This window comes from Eptesicus fuscus, chromosome 10, assembly GCF_027574615.1.
Source record: "Eptesicus fuscus isolate TK198812 chromosome 10, DD_ASM_mEF_20220401, whole genome shotgun sequence".
NCBI classification, from domain to species: Eukaryota; Metazoa; Chordata; class Mammalia; order Chiroptera; family Vespertilionidae; genus Eptesicus; species Eptesicus fuscus.
In genome coordinates this window covers 13,398,582-13,420,850 of record NC_072482.1, presented here as the reverse complement: position 1 = coordinate 13,420,850, position 22,269 = coordinate 13,398,582, and the positions used below count along the sequence as shown (strand labels likewise).

The 22,269-nt window shown below is 47.6% G+C and overlaps 1 protein-coding gene across 3 annotated transcripts; it reads left to right on the top strand.

Annotated features, from left to right (window-relative positions):
* The first annotated feature begins 6,060 nt into the window (after positions 1-6,060).
* MRPS18A (mitochondrial ribosomal protein S18A) lies at positions 6,061-22,175 on the top strand. Of its 3 annotated transcripts, XM_054721952.1 has the most exons (7): positions 6,122-6,181; positions 6,510-6,707; positions 13,309-13,340; positions 15,710-15,817; positions 18,478-18,601; positions 18,800-18,869; positions 21,793-22,175. In XM_054721952.1, exons 2-7 carry the CDS (start codon positions 6,698-6,700, stop codon positions 21,938-21,940), a joined length of 492 nt encoding a protein of 163 aa, XP_054577927.1. In that variant the 5' UTR covers positions 6,122-6,181; positions 6,510-6,697; the 3' UTR covers positions 21,941-22,175. The 3 variants fall into 3 exon arrangements, with proteins under 3 accessions (XP_008151471.1, XP_054577928.1, XP_054577927.1); XM_008153249.3 differs by lacking the exon at positions 6,510-6,707 and having other exon boundaries at positions 6,061-6,181; XM_054721953.1 differs by lacking the exons at positions 6,510-6,707; positions 15,710-15,817 and having other exon boundaries at positions 6,061-6,181.
* Positions 22,176-22,269: the final 94 nt, after the last annotated feature.

The following is a 22,269-nucleotide window of genomic DNA, read 5'->3' as shown; positions in this document are numbered from 1 at the left end:
CTTTCAATTTTAACACATTGCCCAATTTAGAGAATTGCTGTCACCGCAATGGAAAATGGTCAGAGATTCCCTACATCCAGGCCTTTTTCACCCTTCAGTCCCAACACCTCTCTCTGTCAGTCCTACTCTATCAGATCCTTCTCCTTCACACAAAACATCATACCCCTAACACTTTTGATTCTGAATCTACTTTTGATCCAGAAGACCACCGACCTCCACCCACTTAAACACCCCCTCCCTCATCTGCAGTAGATTCCCAAAACCCAGACCCTCCTAACCAGCAACCACCTTCTCTCTGGCCCCTGAAAGCCCAAATCCCGAGAACTCAAGTTTCAATACAGCCTTTTCCCACCTAACACTTGCTCTTAGGCCACCCAAAGACCACCGTCCTCAACAGTCACTTATATCCCCTGAGGGTGGTAGCAGGAACTGAGGGTATTGTCCGGGTACCCATCCTACATTCCATGTCTGACCTCCCACAGATTGAGAGGCATCTAGGATCTTTTTCCACTGACCTGACCACCTTTACTAAGGAATTTGAGTACCTGACCCAGTGCTATGACCTGACCTGGCATGACATCTGTATCATCCTGTTCTCCTCTCTAACCCCAGAGGAGAAGGAGTACCTCTGGCTAGCAGCTCAGGACCCTGCTGATACCCTCCATAGACAGGACGCAATGGCCAACCTGGTTAGCAATGATGCAATCCCCTGAACTGACCTGAGATGAGACTATCAGGTTAATTCTTCAGGGCTTTGGCTCCGTAGCCATATAATCACCTGTCTCATTGCCAGACTCAAAAAGGCTGCCTGTAAGGCAATCAACTATGACAAACAATGAAATCACTCAGGGCCCTCACCCAGCTCTCTTCCTCTCCCGCCTCACAGAGGCCTTACAGAAATTAACCACCTTAGACCCCACCTCCCCAGAGGAACGTGTTCTCTGAACCCCCACTTTATATACCAATCAGCTCCTGATATACGTTGTAACTTCAAAAAATAGACACAGGTCCACAACTCCTCAAAGGACCTCGCTAACCTGGCCTTTAAGGTCTTTTATAAAAGAGACAAGGAGACCCAAATTAAAAAACAAAAGCAAGATTAGGCCAAGGCTGAGGCCCAGAAGGAGGCTTTTCAACTCCTAGCCACCACCTCATGAATCCCAAGCAAAGTGCCAGTCCTCCAACCAAGGGTAAGTCAGGAGCTAAGCCTCCTCTGGGCCCATGCTTCAAATGCAACAAGGAAGGACACAGGGCCAAGTTCTGCCCAAACCTGAGACCCCCATCTGGGCTCTGCCCAAGGTGTGGAAGGGAAGGCCAGTGGAAATCAGACTGAAGTCTGATTCCTCCAGATTGGACCTCAGCCAGTCCAGTAAGGGTGCCCTCTGGACCCAGTTTGGAGCTCCCAGACCTCCTGGGACTGGCCACTGCCCAGGTCCTGACAAGGCACCACAGACTTACATCACCAGGACAGAGCCTCGGGTGACAATTGTAGTAGCAGGTAAGCTGATCTCCTTTTTAATCAACACTGGGGCCACTTACTCTGCCCTCCCCGAATTCACTGGGACTCTTGTCCCCTCCTCAGTCTCTATTATGGGCGTTGACAGACTAGTCTCACAGCCATTAACCACCTCACCTCTACACTGCATCTTACTAGATTCCCCTTTATCCACTCTTTTCTCATTCTACCTCAGTGCCTGACAAGGGCTACTTCGCATCCCCTCATAAAGCCCTGTTGTCCCGAACCACAGTCACCTACCTCGGTTTCACTCTTACCTCACAAAATTGAGCTATTATCTTAGACCATAAACACATTATCTCCTCCATAAATGTCCCCTCCTCTAGACAAGGAATACTCTTCTTTCTTGGGTTTGCTGGATACTTTCGCCTCTGGGTTCCCAACTTTAGTCTTTTCACAAAGCCCCTCTATGACATGGCAAAGGGACTCCTCACTGAGCCTTTAGATCCCAAGGCCAGCATTCTCACCCCCTTTAATGCTCTAAAAACTGCTCTCACCTCAGCACCTTCTCACACACACCCCTTCCCAAAGAACAACTTTCTTTACTGCAAAATTGCAAATGCTTACTTAGCAGTTCTGCTACTATCAGAAGCTGAACTCATTATCACCCAAACCTGAGCATGTTATCGCTAAGGAAAATGTGGCAGTTTTAAATCCAAGTGAGTAGAGGCCTAGGAACAGGCTGCAGAGCCTGTGCCATCTTCCCCCAGCCTTTTCTCCAGCCTCATATGCCTTTACATAACTTTCTAAAGTCTTTGGTAACTTAAAGGCTTTGAGCATTGCTGAGTGGGGAAAGAAGGAGGTCTAACCTGTCCCTAATGACAAACATCTAAATATTTTAAAATAATATAAAATACTGAAAGATTGATTGCTAAACAAGTTTTAAATTTGCCTGCTCTTAGCTTTTATTACAGAAGGTCTCTTGTACTTTGTTAAAGGTATATTTTCTTAAAAGTAAGAGTATGTTTAAAATGTGTTTATAAATGTCAATCAAGAAATGCTGATTATTTGTGAATGGATAAGGTTTGTACAAAGGTTTATGAAAGTTGTAGAAAAGTCACCCTGACGTCCAAAGAGACCCCTTCTCTTCTAGTAAGCTATAGCAACCCGGCCCAGCTCCCTCCTGTTGCTTAAGTCCTTAGATTGGAGCCTAGACTTTATTTCCACTGCTCATTCACAATCCTTGACACTATCATTGAAAACCTCAACAGGTCTTCTTGCTTGGTATTTAGGAATTTCTCTCCCCTTTTCTAGCCTTTTTAAAAGTCATACACTGCAAAGGACACCAAGTCAGGAATGATCCCGTAATACAGGGAAATAACGCAGACCAGGAGGTCAAGGCAGCAACTCAGAGGAAGCTTCTGTCTCCCCAACTCTTAGCTGTACCTCATATAACACCCAAATACACTCCAGGGGAACTTCAGTCCCTGTTAGCTCTTGGGGCTACTCAGGAAGATCCATGGTTAAAATTTCAGGGAAAATATATCTTCCCCAGGGACAGACCTATGATATCTTACAGGCCATTCACAATTCCCTACATATAAGATACAGACTGCTTCTATAACTCTTAAAACCCCTCATCAGATGTCCTAGCCTAGCCTCCCTACTGTAAGATATCACCAATATCTGTTCTGCTTGTTACTTATTATCTCCCCAGGGACAGGTTAGACCTCCTTCTTTCCCCACTCATCAGGCAAGGGGCCAAATCCCTGGACAAGACTGGCAAATTGACTTCACTCACAAATTGACTTCACCTATTAAAAGAACCAAATATTTCTTAACGGTAGTAGATACCTTCTCAGGCTGGGTAGAAGCATTCCCCACTATGTCTGAAAAGTCCTCCGAGGTCACACAAACTCTCATTCAGCATGTCATTCCCAGATTGGGCCTACCCACTTCATTACAATCAGATAATGGATGTGTTTCATATCTCAAATAACTCAACAGGTCTCCTCCACTCTGAACACCCTACCAGCCCCAATCTCCAATCTTCAGGCAAGATTAACAGATTCCTTAATTAAGTCTCACCTAACTCTCAAAACCAAAAAACCTTAAACAACTCTTCTACCTCTAGCCCTTCAAAAGTTCCTAAATACCAAATGCTTCTAGGTAATTATCCCACAGCCCTGGTAATCAAGTCTGCCTTCTCTTCTATTCAATCTCTTACTAAGATAGCTCCTTCCTCCATCCTTGTCACAGGTCCTATCACTCTATACACCCCACTAATCGCCCAAGCCTCTTTATGCTTTACAAGATCACAGGGCACTATATCAATAGGTAATCTCCCATCATCAGTTTGCAACACCATAGTTAATCTATAACTACCAAACGGCCATTGGTCCGGGAAGCCTGGTTATTTCCTACAGCCCGTCCCTTTTACTTCTTAGCCAACCATCCAGGCCCGAGGCTTCAACTGCTCCTTTCCTTCCCTTTCACTTTCCCTTGGATAAGAGCCCATTCTAGCGTTCCCACCCACTTTCACTGCAATAGAATCTCAACCATTCATCTGTCACCTCTCATTGGTAGCACCATGGCGACTACCCTCTTGGCTTGGAGCGTGGAACCAGGAAAAGGAACCTCATACCCTTTAATCCACCTCTTCTCTCCACACCTTTCAGTTTGTCTCCATGATCGAGGAGTCTTCTTCCTCTGCAGGGAGAACACATGCATCTGCTGCCTCCTGACCAACTGGACAAGAACCTGTACTCTCATCCATCTCTCATCCAATGTAGATGTAGCCCCCAATAATCAGTCTTAACCTGTCCCCGAAACCCATCAGATCCGACACAAAAGAGGAGTCCAGATAATCCCTCTCCTCATAACCCTCGGTATCTGAGCAGGTGTCAGGACTAGCATAGAGGGCTTAACCACTGCTCTATCATATTTTGAAATCCTGTTTCAGAGCCTACAAGAAAGCCTAAATGCCATTGCCAAAAGTTTAGTTCAAATTCAGGATCAGATAAACTCACTAGCGGCTGTCACCCTCCAAAATCAGAGAGGACTCGACCTCCTAACGGCAGAGAAAGGGGGTCTATGCCTCTTTCTGGAGGAAGAATGTTGTTTTTATGTCAATCAGTCTGGCCTAGTCAGGGACGACACCCAAAAAGGATAACTAGAAAATCCCCCTTCAGGTTTATTGTGGAGGGTGGAAAAGAATATCCTAACCACCAAATGGAAGAATTGAGCTGTGAGTGGCTTTCTGTTCTTATAAAGCTCCAGGGGAACATATTATGTCCTGCAAATCCAAAAGAGGGAAAATTGAGCACTTTTATTTTCTTTTTGATACTGAAACCAAAATGTGGGTGTTTGATATATTAGGGAGACAGGAGAAAGCAAAGCTGAGAGGGGGGAGGAGGGTGATCCTCTGGGATTGGATAAAAAATGATAGGCACATGCTTCTTTTACATAGGTGGGTACAGGATAGTTAACAGTCAACAATGAACAGATAACAATGAGGGAATTTGTGGTCTCTGCTCTGGTGCATTAGTTGTGCCCTGAGGGGTCCAGAAAAGAGGAAGTTACAAATTACCGACATTCCAAAGGTAAGTTATCTTAGATGCAAAAAGGCAATAGGCTCAGTTAAGATCAAAGTTGATCTTTGTCAGGGAAGATACCAGCATAGGGCATGACTACTATAAACTGCTTTTTAATTTAAAAAGTTTTCATTTTAGACCATACTTTGTGATTACTCTAAGTCTCTGAGTTTGCAAGGCCACCAATCAGGCCTTCCCTGAGTTAATCAGGTTAGAATGTGGCCCCTTTTTGTCCATATATTGCATTCATTATGTGTCAGGCACTGTGCTATGTGCTGGAGATATGAGAGTCAACAATAAACAATGCCCTTGCCTGCATGGAGCACACAGTCTCATGCGGAAACATATATTATACAAGCAAATGTAAAACTGCAATTATGCCAAGTACTAAGATGGAGAGGTATCTGGTGCTGAGAAACAGTAACAGGGAGGTTTTCAAGGAAGACTCCACTGTGGAAGGGAAGTTTGAGCTGAGTTCTGAGAAATAAGTGGGAGTTAACCAGGTAGGCAAAGAGAAGATAGAGGGAAACAGCTGTGCAAAAGCCTTGGCCAAAGATGAGAATGGAAGTTGGGGTGGGGGAGGGGAATATTAATTCTATCTTAGGTTTCCCTGATACCTAATGCTCCAGAACCAGAGCTCCTAACCATCTCAGCACTCCTGTACAGGCCTAGCTCCAGCCACAAGAAGCTGAATACCCGCATCTGACTTGCAGAGAGAAAAGGCTTTCCAGATACAGGAGCAGTGCATGTGACTGCAGCAAGGAAGCCTGCCAGGGAACGAAAGCGACCTCGGAGGCGTCGGGGACTGGCAGACGGGAGCTGGAAGCCCTCCCCTATTCCTCGGAATGAAGCACAGCCTTGACACAGAAGCCTCTACCCTTTGCCAAAAGCTAGAAAGGCGAGGGGAAAGGAAGCGACTGGGGTAACAGAGCGAGAAGCCCACAGCCTGCCCACCACAGCGGCTGCGCGGGCGCCGTTCCGGAAGCGGAAGTGCCCAAGAGGTCATCGTTGGTCTTCAAGATGGCGGCCCTCAGTGCACTGGTGTCCGGGTGTGGGAGGCTCTTCCGAGGGCTTCTGGCAGGCCCTGCCGCGACCAGCTGGGCCCGGCCTCCAAATCGCGGGTTCAGGGAAGGTGAGTCCCCATTCCCGGCGACTTCCCAAAGCTGAAGAGGAGAGCGGCGGAGCTTCTTCCTCCAGCCGCCGCGCCCCTCCTTCCCTTCGCGCGGTTCCGAAACGTCGGAGATGCTGGCGCTCCCAGGGCGCTAGAAAGCCCCTTCCAGACCCTGGTGCTATTATCTTGACTTCCCACCCCTCGCGAGCGTCCTCACGGGCAGGGGCGGGGGCGGATGGGGAGGACGGAGAGAAAGACCTGCTTAGTTAGCAGGGACAGAAGAGAGACCTGTCCCCGGGTTCAGAAAAGTGTTCGGTGAGGGTCTGCATGTTAATTCTCCCTCCCGTAGTCTCCGGACGGCCGCCTCATTCATGAAAGTGCCCGTGGGTCAGGAGGGAAGGACATCTGGAGACCTTCCCAAGCGTCTCCCTTTCCAGTTTTTCATCTGAAAGTGCTGTGATCTGATGGCGGCTTTTTCTGCCCGGGCCGCTAGTCTCCCAGAGAGGAAAGGCTATTGAACAGCTGAAACAGAGGCAAATGCTGAATGGTGTTACTGCTTTTCATTCATCTTAAGTCTGGAAAGGCTTATGGGGAAACGTATATTCTGACCAAGTGCTTTACTTCAGGCTGTCAAGGGATTCTGGAGGGGAAAAAAATACAGCCCTTTTCCTGAGAAGTTCGGTTCTAAGATGGTATGTGTACGCTGCAATAAAGGGCAGGGAGATTCGGTTACTGGGAACAGCAAACCCAATTGGAAGTTTTCATGAGGAGGAAGTCTTGAATGGCCTTATAAAAGGGTGGGATCTGGCGGAGAGTGAAAAAGGTCTTTCAAGACATAGCCTTCCTTTGTGCACTGCTGCAAGCAGGAAAGGATGAGTGGTGTGGGCCTTCTTGAAGATTCTGGCACAGTATTGACCAGCATGTCCTTTAACTAAAACAGACATATCCAGAGGAAAAGAGTGATCATTGTTTTCAGAGGGAACAGGAAAGTTCAAAAAGAGCCTAATGAAGAGGCTATTGGATTTGTTTTGGGAGAGATCTCTTTTTTTAGCTTTCAAACAGTAATTCCAAGAGAATGGGAAATCAAAGAGAGAGTTCATGAGGAAATGGAAATAGCAGGTATGTGTAAAAAACTTAGCTATGAAGGGAAGATGGAGCATTTGCTAGGAAGAACAACAAAATCCCGATACTGCCTGGTTAACATTAGGCAAACTAATCCATTCATAAAGAGACACCAAAGAGACCATGCTGCTAATAAGAAGGACTTGGAAAAGGTGTCGCATCTTATTCCCATGCTGAAAACCAAGCATATGCCCATAACACTTTTGAAGGTGTCTACCAAGTGTCAAACATTAATGGCTGCAATTTACATATCCTTTATGAAATTCAAAGTTGAAAACAGTGCTTTGCTATGTTCCCAGAGGATAACCAAGAGCAATCGTTTTGGTTTGTTCTTTTACAAAGGAATATTTTAGATTCAAATTTTTTCTGTTCGAGAGTTTGTGAAATGATGGACTGTATAATCAGGTGGGTATCTGAATGCCTCCTCTCCATAAATACTTGGGTTGGTTGCTCTTCTTGGTTACTCACTGTCAGACCTAAAAGCTAAATTGAATTAATGTCGTCTTAAAGAAGAACCAACCACCTGTCTCCAAAGCCTTTATTTTTTTTTAATTGATTTGAGAGAGAGAGAGAAACATCGATCTGTTGTTCCACTCATTTATGCATTCATTGGTTGATTCCTGTCTGTGCCCTGACTGGAGATCGAATCCGCAACCTTGGAGTAGCGAAACAAATCCAATGGCCTCTAACCAACTGAGCTACCCAGCCAGGGCTCCAAAGCATTTCAATGAAAAAAACTTTCCTTGATATTCTACCCCCTATGTATAAAGTACAAAATATTACACATACACCTAATTTTGACTGGTCCTAGCTGGTATATTTGACACCCAAATAATATTGTACACTTAGAATTTAATGTTGTGGAGAGGAAGCTGGAATCAGATAATACTATTTAATTTTAGTCAGAGTTCATGAGTACTCAGTGCCAGGACTCCTGCCTGTAAAGACTCTAAGTCTAAAGCGGTGGTTCTCAATTGGGAGTAGTTATGTTCCCCAAGGAACTTTTGGCAATGTCTAGAGACATTTTTAGTTGTCACAACTGATACTCCTGGCATCTGGTGGGTAGAGTCCAGGAATGCTACTGTCATCTTACAGTGCACATGATAGCTTCCCACAACAACAAAGTACATGGCATAAAATGTGAGTCATGCTGCTGTTGAGAAAACCTGGTCTAAAGTTTGACCAGAGCGACAGACAAGGCCAAAAAATAGGCCCTAACCAGTTTGGCTCAGTGGCTAGAGTGCTGGCCCTCGGACTGAAAGGTCCCAGGTTCAATTGCAGGATCCCCGGCCCTGGATCAGGAGGCAACCAAACCATATGTCTTCTCACATTGATGTTTCTCTCTGTGTCTCTCCCCCTCCCTTCCACTCTCTCTAAAAATCATTGGAAAAATATCCTCTGGTGAGAATTAACAAAAAGTATATATTATTATGGAAGGAACACAAAAATGGAAATTGTGGTTTATTAAGTGCCTGCTGCAAACACTGTGCCAGGTTTTTCACCTACATTTATTTAATCTTCCCAGCAATCCTTAAAGGTGGATATTACTGACGTTTTTACAAATGAGATCCAGAGGGGTTCAGTAACGGCTCAACATCACACAGCCAGTGAGTGGTGGAGTTGAAAGTAAAGCCAGTGCTGTTCCCTCTCCACCAGTAACATCACCTCAGTTCTCCATGGCAGGGCTTCCGCGTGGTTCCCTCCCTTCCCTGAAAGCCCACATCGTTGACTTGCTGAAGACCATTTAGTGTCTTTATGGTTAGCACTGCCAGACTTAGCAAGGATTGTGTTAGACCTTATTCCTGCATTATCACTCATAGAGCTTTTATGAAGGAAACATATTTAAAACAAGAAAAATAGTCCTAACCGGTTTGGCTCAGTGAATAAAGCATCGGCCTGTGGACTGAAAGGTCCCAGGTTCGATTCCGGTCAAGGGCATATACCTTGGTTGCGGGCACATCCCCAGTAGGGGTGTGCAGGAGGCAACTGATCGATGTTTCTGACTCTATCCTTCTCCCTCTCTGTAGAAAAATCAATAAAATATATTTTTTAAAATAAAACAAGAAAAATAAGCATGTTGCTTATCTGAATGTATAGTAATGATCTATCAGACACCTAGATCAGAAAGAGTTGAAATGATTAAAGGCTGAAGGGAATTTTCTTCATCTTTTCCAGTTAGCTATAGCATTTCAGACAAGGCAGCCCTATAGCTGAAAGCTTTGAGAGAGGAGTGAGCGAGTTGGAGCTTTATAGAATTGCAGCAATAAGACATCCTAAAGCATCGTGCAGAGGGACATTCCCTCAGGGGGTCCAAGGAAAAAGTGGGAGGTGATGAGAGAATCAGAACATTTCAGTGGTAGAATGAAAGATGAACAGAAGAGCGTGGTGCTTGGGAGAGGAGGGAGTTTGAGAAAAGTAGTTAATGACCAGAAGTGCAGACACACATCTCAAACATGCACTTTACTCCTGACCCTCTAAGACTGTCAGTGCCGCCTCTTAGCCATCCTGCCATTCAGTTACTCCATTCCTTCATACTCTGGGACTTGGTTTCCATGGACCCTTTCCAAGAAGGACCTTGGTCTCTGGGCACTTTGCGTAGCAGTGCCTCCACTCCTCATCGTTAATCTTTCCTCACTTCCTCCTTTACTTAAACAGTTGGGCTGTTCACTGTCTGTGTTTATGTGGCCATCAAGGTCTTTCTGTGTTCACTGCAATCTTACCGCAATGCTGTTTGCTCTGGACTGTTATAATTCAGTTATCTTGGACTCCATCCTAGACGAGTATTTACTGAAGCACTCAAAGGACCTCTTTACGAGGCATGGACTTTATTATAGTGAAGTTCCCATACTTGGTTTAGTTCCCTTTCCTCCCCTAGGGCAAAGACTGTCTTCCTATTCTGTTGTAACTCCACAATAGGTGGAGCTGGCTGTACCTCCACCGGTGCTCAGCAAATCTGTTGCCTCCTGTGGAACAGATTATTTGATTTGTATGAGAAGTTGCCTGTCTTTGAAGATTTTGGCCCTTGGTTCTAGTTTAGAAAACGGCTTCATTTCTTTCCTGAGTTTACTTGATATAACCATTTCTCAGAACACGACGGTGATTCCATCTTTTTCTAAACAAGTTCTATGTTAGTGCCTAAATCTCTTAGTCCAGCTTTTCTTAGCCACCCCCACTTCTCTTAAATGGAGAGGCGGCCAGGGACAAAATGGATCTCAGGTTTTGTTTGGTTTTGACATGCTTTGTATGCACACTGAAAATCAATACTATTTTGATTCCTATCTCCTGTTTTGAGAGGCTTAAAATCTATCAAAGCCTCTTCAGGCTCCAGCCAGGCCTTCTGCCCTAGCACTGAGACACCGCCCTGATTAATCTCAATCTCCAGTGAATTCTCAGGTCATTCCTTCTGGTTTGACAAATTATCTCTATTAGATAAGCATCTGCCTAATGTTTTACCCACTGGCTTATAGTAAGATGATTCACTGGCTCAGAGTTGCTGTGTGGGGAGCTTGTGAACAGTGGAGCTTGCCATGGTCTTTGATCTCTTTTCCAGGGGCCAGTGGGATGACTTCAAGGTTTGGTTCTTTGCCGGGAGTGATGTGTCTTTTGTTAGACTTGTTTACCTCATGATTAGGACCCAAGTGCCTCCATGGAGAAGAAACCACATGTTTATCCGCTTTGTGTTTCGGGGCATTGTTCTCGTGCTGACTCGAGTGGTATCAGAATGGTTCTCCTTTTGTTTCTGATCATGATTCTTAAAAACTTTCCTCCTACCTGTTGTTGCTCTAATTCCCTCACCCTCTATCCAACTTAGTTTTTTACAAATTTGCAATGTTTCTGGGGTGCCTAGAAGCCCTACTGGGCTGGAGCTGTGCCCTCCTTCTGCACCCCCATGTTTATAGGTTGACATATTACAGTGACAGTCCCTTTGCAACTGTGCTGGCCTCCAGACTGAGCACCAGGCTGAGTCTCACCCACATCCCGTTTAGGCGGGTCTCTGTTCTGAACAAGTAGATCCGTGTGTGGGGTGACGCATTTCCTTTCACAGGGAGAAACCTAGTTTGTCTTTATGAATTGATTGGTAACTACAGTGTTTGGGAGAAAGCCTCAGGGCCTTTCTTGCCATTGTTACAACTCTGTGTGTCTGGAGTTGGAAATGGAAAGGCTCTCTCAGGTTGGTTATTTAGAAGTAAGGAGTCTTTATGAATAGCCGTGCCCAGAAACAAATGGGAAGCAGTTCCAGCAGTCTGTGTCCAATTAGGTGTCACAGCGATCACAGATGCTGCTGTGGGCCTCTGGTTGGGTTAGAATTGCCTCACTTTTTTTCCTTAGACATATTCTTTCTCTCTTATTGTTTATTTTTTATTGCAAAAGCAGTACACATTTATTTTAGAAACTTTAGAAAATACAGACAGACATAAAGAAGAAACTGAAAATCACCTACTACCAGCACTGAGAGAAAACCAATATTACTATTTGTATAATAGCTTCAGGGGTCTGCGAGTCTCCTAAAATTCATGTTTAATTGTATGTATGCTAGGGAGAGATCCATAACTGACTACATTGTCAAAGTTAAGAACCTTAGGCTCTTTTTAATCTGTAATCTTGCCTTGGCTAGAGCTGAGTAAAACTAATTGTGGTAGCCAAGCTGCTGTTAAAATATGATTTTAGTATGTGTGGAGACAGTTTGCAGTTATGTGGGCCCAAGTTTCCTATTACAGTAATTAGCAGTCAGAAGGGGACCATGACGAATATTTTGCTCCCTGAGAGCTAGTACACATTAATTGAGCATCTGCATGGAACTGTGTGCCAGTTCCTGTGCTAACAGCTATGGCTCTCTTTCTAAAGAAACGGGAGAACAAGCGAAGATCTCCAAGAACTTTCTGTTTGATTATATTTGCTAAATTGGGCTTTTAGCTTGGTTCTCCCTTTGCATATTGTTGAAGTTGTCACTCTGCATCTTAGTCAGAAATAGGTAAGCCTGACAGATGTGTGTGCCTTACTTTCCCCTGGGTTCTCTGTTGGCTGTCAGACCTAGAGGCGAAGAGCTGAGGGAGTCCCTTTCAGTTTGGAATTGCAGTAGTCTTCCTGAACCCAGTATCCGTAGCCCATTATGCCCACCTCTTTTTTTCTTAGTGATTTTTAGAGAGAGAGAAAGGGAGGGAGAGAGAAACATCAATATGAGAGCAAAACATCTTTCGGCTGCCTCCTGCACACCCCTATCAGGGATTGAGTACACAACCCCAGGCGTGTGCCCTGACTGGGAATCAACCGGCAACCGAGAAGCACCTGGCAACACCCAGCCAACTAAGCCACACCAGCCAGGGCACTCCCACCTCTTTTATCACACCTCTCCAGTAGATAACAAATGCAACCCTGCAGGGAGGAGTGGAGAAAAGAAGAGGATTTAACTCACACAGTTGTCCTCATATAGTTTTAACACAAGGTTCTCAGAATGAATTTTAGGAGTGAACTTGTCTCATTGCTTATCTACCCAGGGCCATTGGAGCTGTGTTAGTTCAGTGCTGTATCTTAGATTGTAAACTAATCAAGGTCAGGAATTATGTTTGTCTGATTCTCTTAGTAAAAGGACACATGCAGTGGGTACTTTTGAAGGTCTTTTACATGCTTCTGCTGTCGCCACCACCACCACTACCCCCTATACACACACACACACACACACACACACACTCAGGTCATTATTGCTAGCCATAGTAGGGCAGGATGTTGCCAATTTCCTTAGATAGCACCAAGATGAATCTTGGCTTAGAAAGGCAAAAGCAGTGTGGACACTCTTAATCCCAGAGAGATGATATTACTTGGGCATCTGGGCTTGCCCCCACCCAGCCTCAAGGGCATAGAGCCTTGGCACTTGGAGGGGAACCCTGCACGCTTTCTCTTCGAGGTGGGGACTGTGGGAGAGTGCAGACTGAAGGCTCTATTTTTCTGCTGTAGAATTTGAGCTATTATTTGAAACTCCCTGTTCCTTATTAAATGGCTGACCTAATTTTTCCCCTTTATCTCTGTAGTGGTGGAGATCCAAAAAGGGAAGACAACTATAGTAAGTATCATCGAGTTGGCCATTTATAACCTCTTTAACACTTGGAGCTGCCTGGCTGCTCCTTTGAGGGAGGGAAAGAGGGAGGTCCAAACTGGGCTCCTAGCTCCAGGATCAGGTCCCTCCGTGACCATAAATCTCACAGTCTACTATTTTTCAAGCTGTGTGCTATAGTGTGGTTAATCAGGAACAGTCACTTGTACCTGGATTGAAGCATCTATTATTTAAAATGGCCATGTGGATGACAAGGTCTCAGAGGTCTTTACTGATAATGTTCTTTGGAAGGTGATAAATTAGTTTTCCAAAGGGGAAACTAAGGCAATGGCAGGACTAAAGGCCAGAGTAAGTTGATCCGGGGCCAGGATCCTGGATCTCCGCTCCTTTCCTTTCTGCCCAGAATGACTAAGCTACTCCTTAAGTGGTGCCGTTAAAAGGTGACACTCTCTGGACCCTGGGCTACTAGCTAGCACCCTGACTTGTCTGTTGGTAAGAAAGCTAGAATGACTTGATCCACCCACTCCCCTTTCCCTGTTGGGCCATCTCACCTCCCTTCCTCCAGGAGTCATGGGGCCTAGATTATCCTATAATCCCTAAAAGACAAGACGGCGTTGTTTTCACATGGCTTTCCATGCCTCCAAGAAATCCACAGCCACTCCACAGAGCTCCTAGAAGCCTGTATAGCTTCCATGTCAACCAGGGATTTAACCCTTCTGGCAGCCAGCCAAGCAGTCTTATCTCCAGATCAAGGTTTTCGGGTTCCCTTTTTGGGTCTTCCCTAGAATTCTCCCTCGGCTTTTGCATTGCTTAACCTCAAAATAGTTCTTTTGAGGGGGCCCCATCCCCTTAGGCACCTTGTTTATTTCCCTATTCAAAGCTGAAACAAGCATTTACCCTGTGAACTCCCTGCTGGTGGAGAGAAAACACATCTGGCTTCTGAGTGTGAAGACTGGTTTTCATGTGGGGCATGAGTTTGCTGTTTGTAGAATGAACATGGAGACATGGTGGCATTAGGAGAAACTTGGGGAGGGAGCTCATCCATGCCTGGAGAGGCGCTGCCTTGGCTGATGGTATTTATTGCTCACTCTCCGGGGTCTCACTTTCTTCATCTATAAGTATGATCATGATGCCTCCCTCCCTAGGCTGTGGGGGTTAAATGAGATGATACATGTGAACCATGATTAGCACAAAACCAGGCATATAATGGGGAATCGATGAATGTTAGCTCTCTCCCCAGAGACCACCTTAACCCCTCTCAAGCCTACTCACACCTACATATTTTCCTTAGCACACTTCTCTATTTCTGGCCCTGGCTGAAGGGTAGGTAACAGTGCCCTGCACAACCAAGCATTGCTTCCAGCTCCTCTCCTGTTTGCCACTTCTACCTCAGGAGACAGTGTTGCTTCCCTTCCAAAGCCTCTGAGCCCTGTCCCAGCCTCGCTCTCATAATCCATGGCTTCAATCAGCAAGGCTTTCTAAACGCCCCCTCTTGCAATTGGAGCTGACTCCCAGATCAGTGGTCCGTTGCACTTAGTAATTCCAAGGCTGTGTCACAGGATACAACAGCCACAGCAGAGGTCATTTTGCACGTGGCCTCAGCACGGTTGAAAAGGTGGCATCCAAAATAATGAAAGCAAGGAGGAAGATGGGAATGTATTCTCCCATCTGTGTTTTTAAAAGAGAGAGAGAGAAGCAGCAGAGTGTACACGGATATCTGCTCGTCTAGGCATTGCTGGCATCCTAGGCTGGCTAATTCTTTGTTGGTAGGGGCTATCTTGTGCATTGTAGAATGGTTAGCTTCCCTGCTAGCTGCCAATAGCACCCCATCCCCCAGTATTGACGGTCGATTAAAAATGCCTCAGACAGTATCCAGCGTCCCATGGGGAAGAGTGGACAAAATCATGGCAGGCTAAGAACCACTGGCACAGACTTCGCTCTGTAAGATAACGCTGGGAGCTGCAGTTTCCTCAGAAGGGTAGGTGGGATGGGAGGAGACTTTCTTTGGACTCTACATCCCTGCGCAGTTTGAAACTTTTTACCATGTGCATTTATTACTTCTTCCCAAAGGTGGTTTTTGTTTGTGTGAGGAAGGAAAAGTAGCATTCAGCTGATACAGCAAACCTCTCCCTCTTGCCACCAGCATTAAGTTTCCACTGCCCTTAAGGCTACCAACTCACTTCTCTGTGGACACACCAAGACCCAACATATAGCCACTGCAAAACCACCACTCAGTTCCAGCAGAGAGACCTATTACCTGTTCCACAAAACTTCCAGAGATGGAGTTACACAAGCAGTCCCACCAGTTTGGGGAGTTGCTCAAGGATTAGTGACCCCACGCCCCTCTCCCTCACTGGCTGTCTTTCTCTGCCTCCTAGATTGAAGGCCGTATCACTGAGACTCCCCGGGAAAGTCCAAATCCCCCTAACCCCTCTGGCCAGTGCCCCATCTGCCGGTGGAACCTGAAGCACAAGTATGACTATGTGGTGAGTGTGCAAAGACGCAGGGCTCTGCATGTTATAGAGGTCATATTCCCTGGTTTACAAGCGCCATCCCTGCCCCCAGCCCTTCCCCCATGGCCACTGTTGCATCCCATGGAGCCACCAGAGACAAGCATTTTGTCCAGTGGCTCTCAGCTCTGCTGCACATTAGAATTACAGGAAAGCTTTAAAAAACGTTCAGGCCCCATCCCCAGACATTGATTCAGTTGGTCTGGGGTAAAGCCTGGCCATCATTTTTTAAAACTCCCCAGGTGATTCTCATGTGCAGCCAGGGTTGAGAGTCATTTAGTTCATTGTCTGGTTGCATGTGAATCAGACCACCAGAGCCCTGTACCCGAGTCTTGCAGGGTTGTGTTCCCAAGAGGGTAGAATCGGGATCTGAGTTTGGCTTTCTTTCTTTTGTAATGAGAGGCTACTTGGAAAGGCCTCACTGTGATCTGGAGACACATCATTGTCTCTCTGTTGGAGCTACAGAGACCCCTGTGTGCTCCAGCTCTTGTACCTCTCCATCTGTTTCCATGGGATGACGACAGTGAGTAATAAGTACCTTGCATTGAGCACTGCTCTGCATCAGGAACTGTTGTAAGCATTTACACATCTTCATTCACTTAGTTTTCACAATATCCCTGAGAAGTAGGCACTTTTTTCATCCTGGTTTTACAGGTAAGGAAATTTGAGGCATGGAAAAGTTAATGAACTCGCCTCAGGTCACCCAGCTAATTATCAGACTCTGGGGATACAAACCCCACGTAGACTATGATCCCAACTATTACTCTGTATTCTCTAGCAATGGGGAGAGCCTGGGGAAAAGGACACAACCCTGGAGAAATTCATACTTGTCCTTCAGAGTTCTGTTGGTGGCATTAAGCACCCTATTTTTAGGTTTCAGGTGATTCAGGCTCTGGGCCAATTTGACCTGCCGGTTGTCCCTGTGCCCCTCTGTGGAATGGGATGACTAAGGGCAGAGATCCCGGTCAGGTGGTAAGAGCAGGAGAGGCCACATGCCCATGGGATCTGAACAGAGTGACCCAACTAATCTCCCAGGCTGGGAGCCTTGGCTTGAAGCCACCAGGGGTGGGGAGGGGGTGTGCTTTCACTCTGCCCTGGGCCTTGCTGCTGCTGGCCGCCTGGAGTAATAGGAAGCTTGCAGGCCACGCGGCAATATTCACAGCTTCTTGTTACATGGAAGCTAGTGGGGTTGTGGCCATACTTGGAATCCCAACTGAAGATGGGGAGGTGAACCTGCCTGACCACCACGGGGCAGTCTTCCTACCAGCCGTTTCCAGGAAATAAGACTTGGCTCTGTTTACCCAGCAGAAGAAATCCAATCCCCTCCGAGGTAAAGGCTAAAGTTGTTTTCCACCCCTTTCCACTCAGGACACCGTTAGCCTGAGCTGCACAAAGCTGTTAACTTCCTTGGCAGCCTGCAATGGGGGAGGCTAGGGCAGTGAGCCCAGTTTATTAGCCCTGGATAATCCAATCCAAGTTCTTTTCATCAGATTCTGAAGATTACAGGGGTGGGAATTGGGGGGTCTGGGTCCCTCAGGAGCTGTCCAGTGATTAAAACAAATCTGCGGTTATACAGCGAGGCGCCTGCCAGGGCAGCAAGTCAGTTTGTGGACATGACTGCTAAGACTGGTGTGCCAGGCCCCTGGGGGGGAAGGGGAGGCAAGAGGGGGAGATGGTGGCTTTTATTTAACCCCCTCAACTATCCTGTGAGAGTTGGGGGTAGGAAATGGTCTCTTGTCTTGATTTTGGCTCTATTTGTCCTTTTTTCCTTGACTCTTCAAAGCAGTCCGATGGTCCAGAGGAAGCCTGAGAGTCCATTCACATCTGGTCACAGGGGCTTAGAAGATGTGGGATTTAACTTCACAGCCTTGGTCCCTTCCTCAGTTTGTATCCTGACTAGCACTTCAGAGGGAATGGCAGAAGGTGGAGGGACTGTCTACATGTATTCTGGCCTGTGGCACAGCGGCTTTGGGGGCAGAAAGAGATTTTTTTTCCTTGTATGGAAATATATGGCATACCCTCTACCTAGGAGAATAACAGACCTTTTGTCACCAGGAAAGATATTGCAGGTGAAGGAAAGATTGTTAACGCTTCTTGAAGAGTTTCTATTCTCTATCAAAAGATTATCTTATCGAGGAGCTAAAAGCTTTTGGGATTGCCAGTGGGGTCAGAGAATCTTATTAAGTTGGGATTTAGCCCGGCTGGCGTGGCTCAGTGGTTGATCGTCAACCTATGAACCAGGAGGTCACAGTTCAATTCCCGGTCAGAGCGTATGCCCGGGTTGCAGGCTTTATTACCCAGTGTGGGGCATACAGGAAGTAGCCAATCAATGATTCTCTCTCATCATTGATGTTTCTATCTCTTTCCCTCTCCCTTCTTCTAAATCAATTAAAAAATATATTTTTAAAAATAAATTTGAAAAAAAAGTCGGGATTTAACTTTTGTAAGGGTGAAGGGAGTAGACCAGTGTGCAAAGCTCTGTGTGGAGGGAGTAGTCTCAGGTCAGTTCCCAATAGAGACCTCAACCTTTTGGATTGCCAGGGTCAACAGCCTCCCCTGAAGGTCACGTGGCCTGGCTTCCCAGCATCAAAAGTCCACCCAGGTGACCCTCACCTCCTATTTTCTGTTTCTTCTAGGATGTCCTGCTGCTCAGTCAGTTCATCCGGCCTCACGGAGGCATGCTGCCTCGAAAGATCACAGGCCTGTGCCAGGAAGAGCACCGCAAGATTGAGGAGTGTGTGAAGATGGCCCACCGAGCAGGTAGAATTCCCCTTGGGGCTGTAGGCGCCATCTCCCCATCTCCCCACCAGCTGCCCCGTGTGTAGCCCCTCCTGGAAGAGTCTTCATTATAATTCCCTCAGTGCCAACCTTCCACCCCTTGGGCTTTCCCTGGGGCCCTCAAGAGCTGCAGAGGGAGCTGCAGAGACCATCTCCTTATATGCTCTTCCCTCCACTCAGGTCTGTTGCCAAATCACAGGCCTCGGCTTCCTGAAGGATTTGTTCCAAAAAAGAAACCCCAACTCAACCGGTAAGCACACTAGGGTGTCAACACCCTGAGCATTCTGCAGGCCCCCAGTTCCCATTGTATTCTGTCGAGAAGGCCATTTCTTGGAGCTCATCCCACAGCCCAGGAAAGCTAGAGTGTTGTTTGGCTGTCTGTTCCATCCCATCCAGCTTGAGCACCCACCCCCATTGGTCCTACCGAGGCTGCAGTTGATGGTGCACATGCTTCTGTCACCCTCCCCTGCTGCCCTCAGCCCTCTTTCCTCTTCCCTCCCTAAGAGGGCACTTAGCACAGAGGCAAGGAGCATAAGGAGGTTTGCTGGTTGGGCATTAGAATGTGCTAATCCCCTGTTTATGACATCATACTAGGTTGCTATGGGAATGTCAGAGCACTTCAAACTTTTAGTATCCCAGCACTGGGTTTATTAAAGGGCAAAATGAGGCTTTAAAAATGGGAGGGCTCTCTGGGGTGGGGCCACTTTATATAGCTGTGCAAGTCATACACTGCAAAACTTGAAGGCAGTATCCACATAGACTAGATTGTGAATGGCACTTCCTAGAGTTGTATACTTAACCTGCCCGGCTGCACATGCTGACCCAGGAGGTCCTGAGGTTTTAGAGAAGAGGAAGGCCCTAGATCCTTCAATCAATCAATCTGCCTTTCAGCCTAAGCAGGGTGGCACCCTCTGGTGTAGGAGCAGACCTGTCTAACGCTCAGTCATCCTATTGTATGTTCCTTCCCTTCCCCCATATCTGACATTGCCACACTCTCTCATACTCCTAGATCTGTAATACCCCTATTGAGAGTAGAGCCAGATCTGTAAAACTGATTTTGGTATTTATTCTTGTTCTCCTCTATCAATGGTTCCTCCCTCTTTCAACCTGTCCAGCTGCCACTGGATTTGACCATAGATGGTGAAGCAAAGCAAGACTTAACCCACCCCCTAGCAAACCTCCTAGTCTGATCCCTAACAGAACCCAGGCACGAGGGTAGAAGTACAGGCAAATACCAGCCACAAATTCCTGGGCTGGCAGTGCAGGGCCAGAGCTGGGTCTTCATTGATGCCTCACCACCACCCTGGCCCCATGCCCATCTCCACCTGCCTTTCCCACATTGTTAGCTGGGCTATCTGCCAGCAGTCCTGGGGGATCAGGACCTAGTAACCTCTTTCTGTCTTTCCTAAATATGCTATGGACCATTTGGGGGTTGAGCCTACCCCCACCCCCCGACTTGTTAAGAGACAGCAGCAGGCCTAAGGACACAATCCATCCTGCCCTCAGGCCTTTGAAGTGAGGCCAGGCTCCCTCCCATATATCCGGTGTCCTTTAACGTGACACAGGATTGATGATGTGTGGGGGCCCTTGGGTTGCAAAAGGCCACGGTGGGGGAGCGAGAGGGGGAGTCAGAGTCCTGGCTACGATGGAGGTTGATTCCCTTGCAAGGGACGTTATGATTCTATCCAGAGGCCCTTGAGCTTTGGGCCCAGGGGAGCCACATTTCCTCCTTCCTCTGCCCCTTCAGGAGTGGTAGGATGGAGCCTTGGTTCTTCCTAGAGCTGGAATCTTCCCAAAAAGCTGACTGGAGGCCACCCAGCCACCCCTCCCCCACCAGCTGGCTGCTCCATGTGGCACAGGCATCAGGCCCAGGGCTAGCTGAAGCCCAGCTTCCTCGGGTCTCTCCAGGGCAGTGGGGAGGAACACTTCTAGGGCAGCAGTTCTGGAGAAGCCGGTCAGCCTGGGGGATCTTCTGGGGTCCTGACATTCCAGTGAGCACTCTTTTTGGGAAACCAGCTCCCATATCCTATCTCTTTACCCATCCCCTCTGGAAATTGGAAGATGCCAGCCCAGGGGCCTGCCAGGTATTCCTTCCCTTATCCTTTATTCTCCTGCTGTCCCAGAACCACCAGCCATAGAAAAAGCAGTCCCTGGGGCCAGTCCACTCCTCAGAAGTCTCCCTCCCTGTTGGGGCATTGACATTGACAGGAGACTCAGAGAAGTCCTTCCTGCCTGCCCGCCTCACACTTCCTGCCTGCCAGCACCTCCCCCAGCTCTTACTCCACTCAGAGCTGTTTCTTTTTGCACAGGGCTGAGAGCAGAAGACTCCGTTGAAATGTATAAATCAGCAATCATTTTTTTACTTTTATCTAAAAATGTTCATCCAAGGGTATTTTTTTTTTTAAATTAAAAACATCTCTCATTTGAGGTTTTTGGAGGTGGCTGTGTTGAGTCGCAGCCTAGAGTGGAGGCAGGGAGGACCCTGGCCTTTGCCATAGCTGAGCTTTTAGGATGAAGGGTGGGCCTCTCTGGACAGGATCCGAGTTTCATTCTGAATGGAGTAAACCCCAGCCCCAGCCGACATGAGCCACTTTTCCGGGAACATCAGCGCCCTGGCCACCCCCAAAGGAGGCCAAAGGACTGGGCGGCAGCCATCTTTCCCCACCTCTCCTCCTTACCCCCATGGGCCCTCACCCTTGGCTCCCATCATGGGTTGAGTGAGGGGCAGGGGCCTACACCAGTTATGGCTACCCAGGGGAGCTCCCCGAAGGCTGGGGTGGCAGGAGGAGCCAAGTGGGGAAGAGGGAAGGATTCCTCCAGGCCCTTACATCAGCCCCTCCTTTCCCATGGCTGAGGCCACAGAGGAATGATCTGCTCTCTGAGTAGCCTCTTTCTCCACCTCCTCCCCCAGCAAATACACATAAACATTGACAACTCCTAAAGATGAAGGGAGCGCGTGGCCCTGGGCTGCCACACACACACAAGAACCCAGCCCATCTGTTACAGCACACTTGGCGGTTGCTCCCAGGAAAAGCCCCTGCTCCTCAAGGGAGGAACACTAGAGAAAGGGTTTGGTTGGACAGCCACAGCTTTGGCCTGAGGAGGCAGTGCCCACTCTCCCAGCTCCAGCCCGGGCCCCCAGCCTTCAGCCACTCCTGGTCCTCCCTCCACAGGTACCTGACCCGCTGGTCCCGCCGCTCCGTCAAGCCCATCTACAATAAAGGCCACCGCTGGAATAAGGTGCGCATGGCCGTGGGATCACCCCTCCTGAAAGACAACGTCCGCTACTCAAGAAGGCCTCTGGTGCTCTATCAGGGTTAGCCTGCCCCGAGCTCCTGCACTCCTGCCCTTCCCGCGGCTGGCCGGCCCCTCCAACAGGAAGGACACCCTCAGTGCCCTCAGCCCTCCAGCAGCAGTGCTGGGAGCTGGGGCAGGCAGGGCAGTTGGGTTCTTTGGCAACTACGATGGTCTCCTGGCCGGTTGGGGCCATACTCTGTGCTAGGGGACAGGAGTTTTGCTCAACAGAATGTCATAAACCAGGCTCGTGTTTCACCCACTGGATGTGTGCTCACTGCTTGGGGGCTTGGGCCTGTTTCCGGCCAGTTACTGAGCAGAGTCACCGATCTCTTGTGCTGGGCTACATAACACAA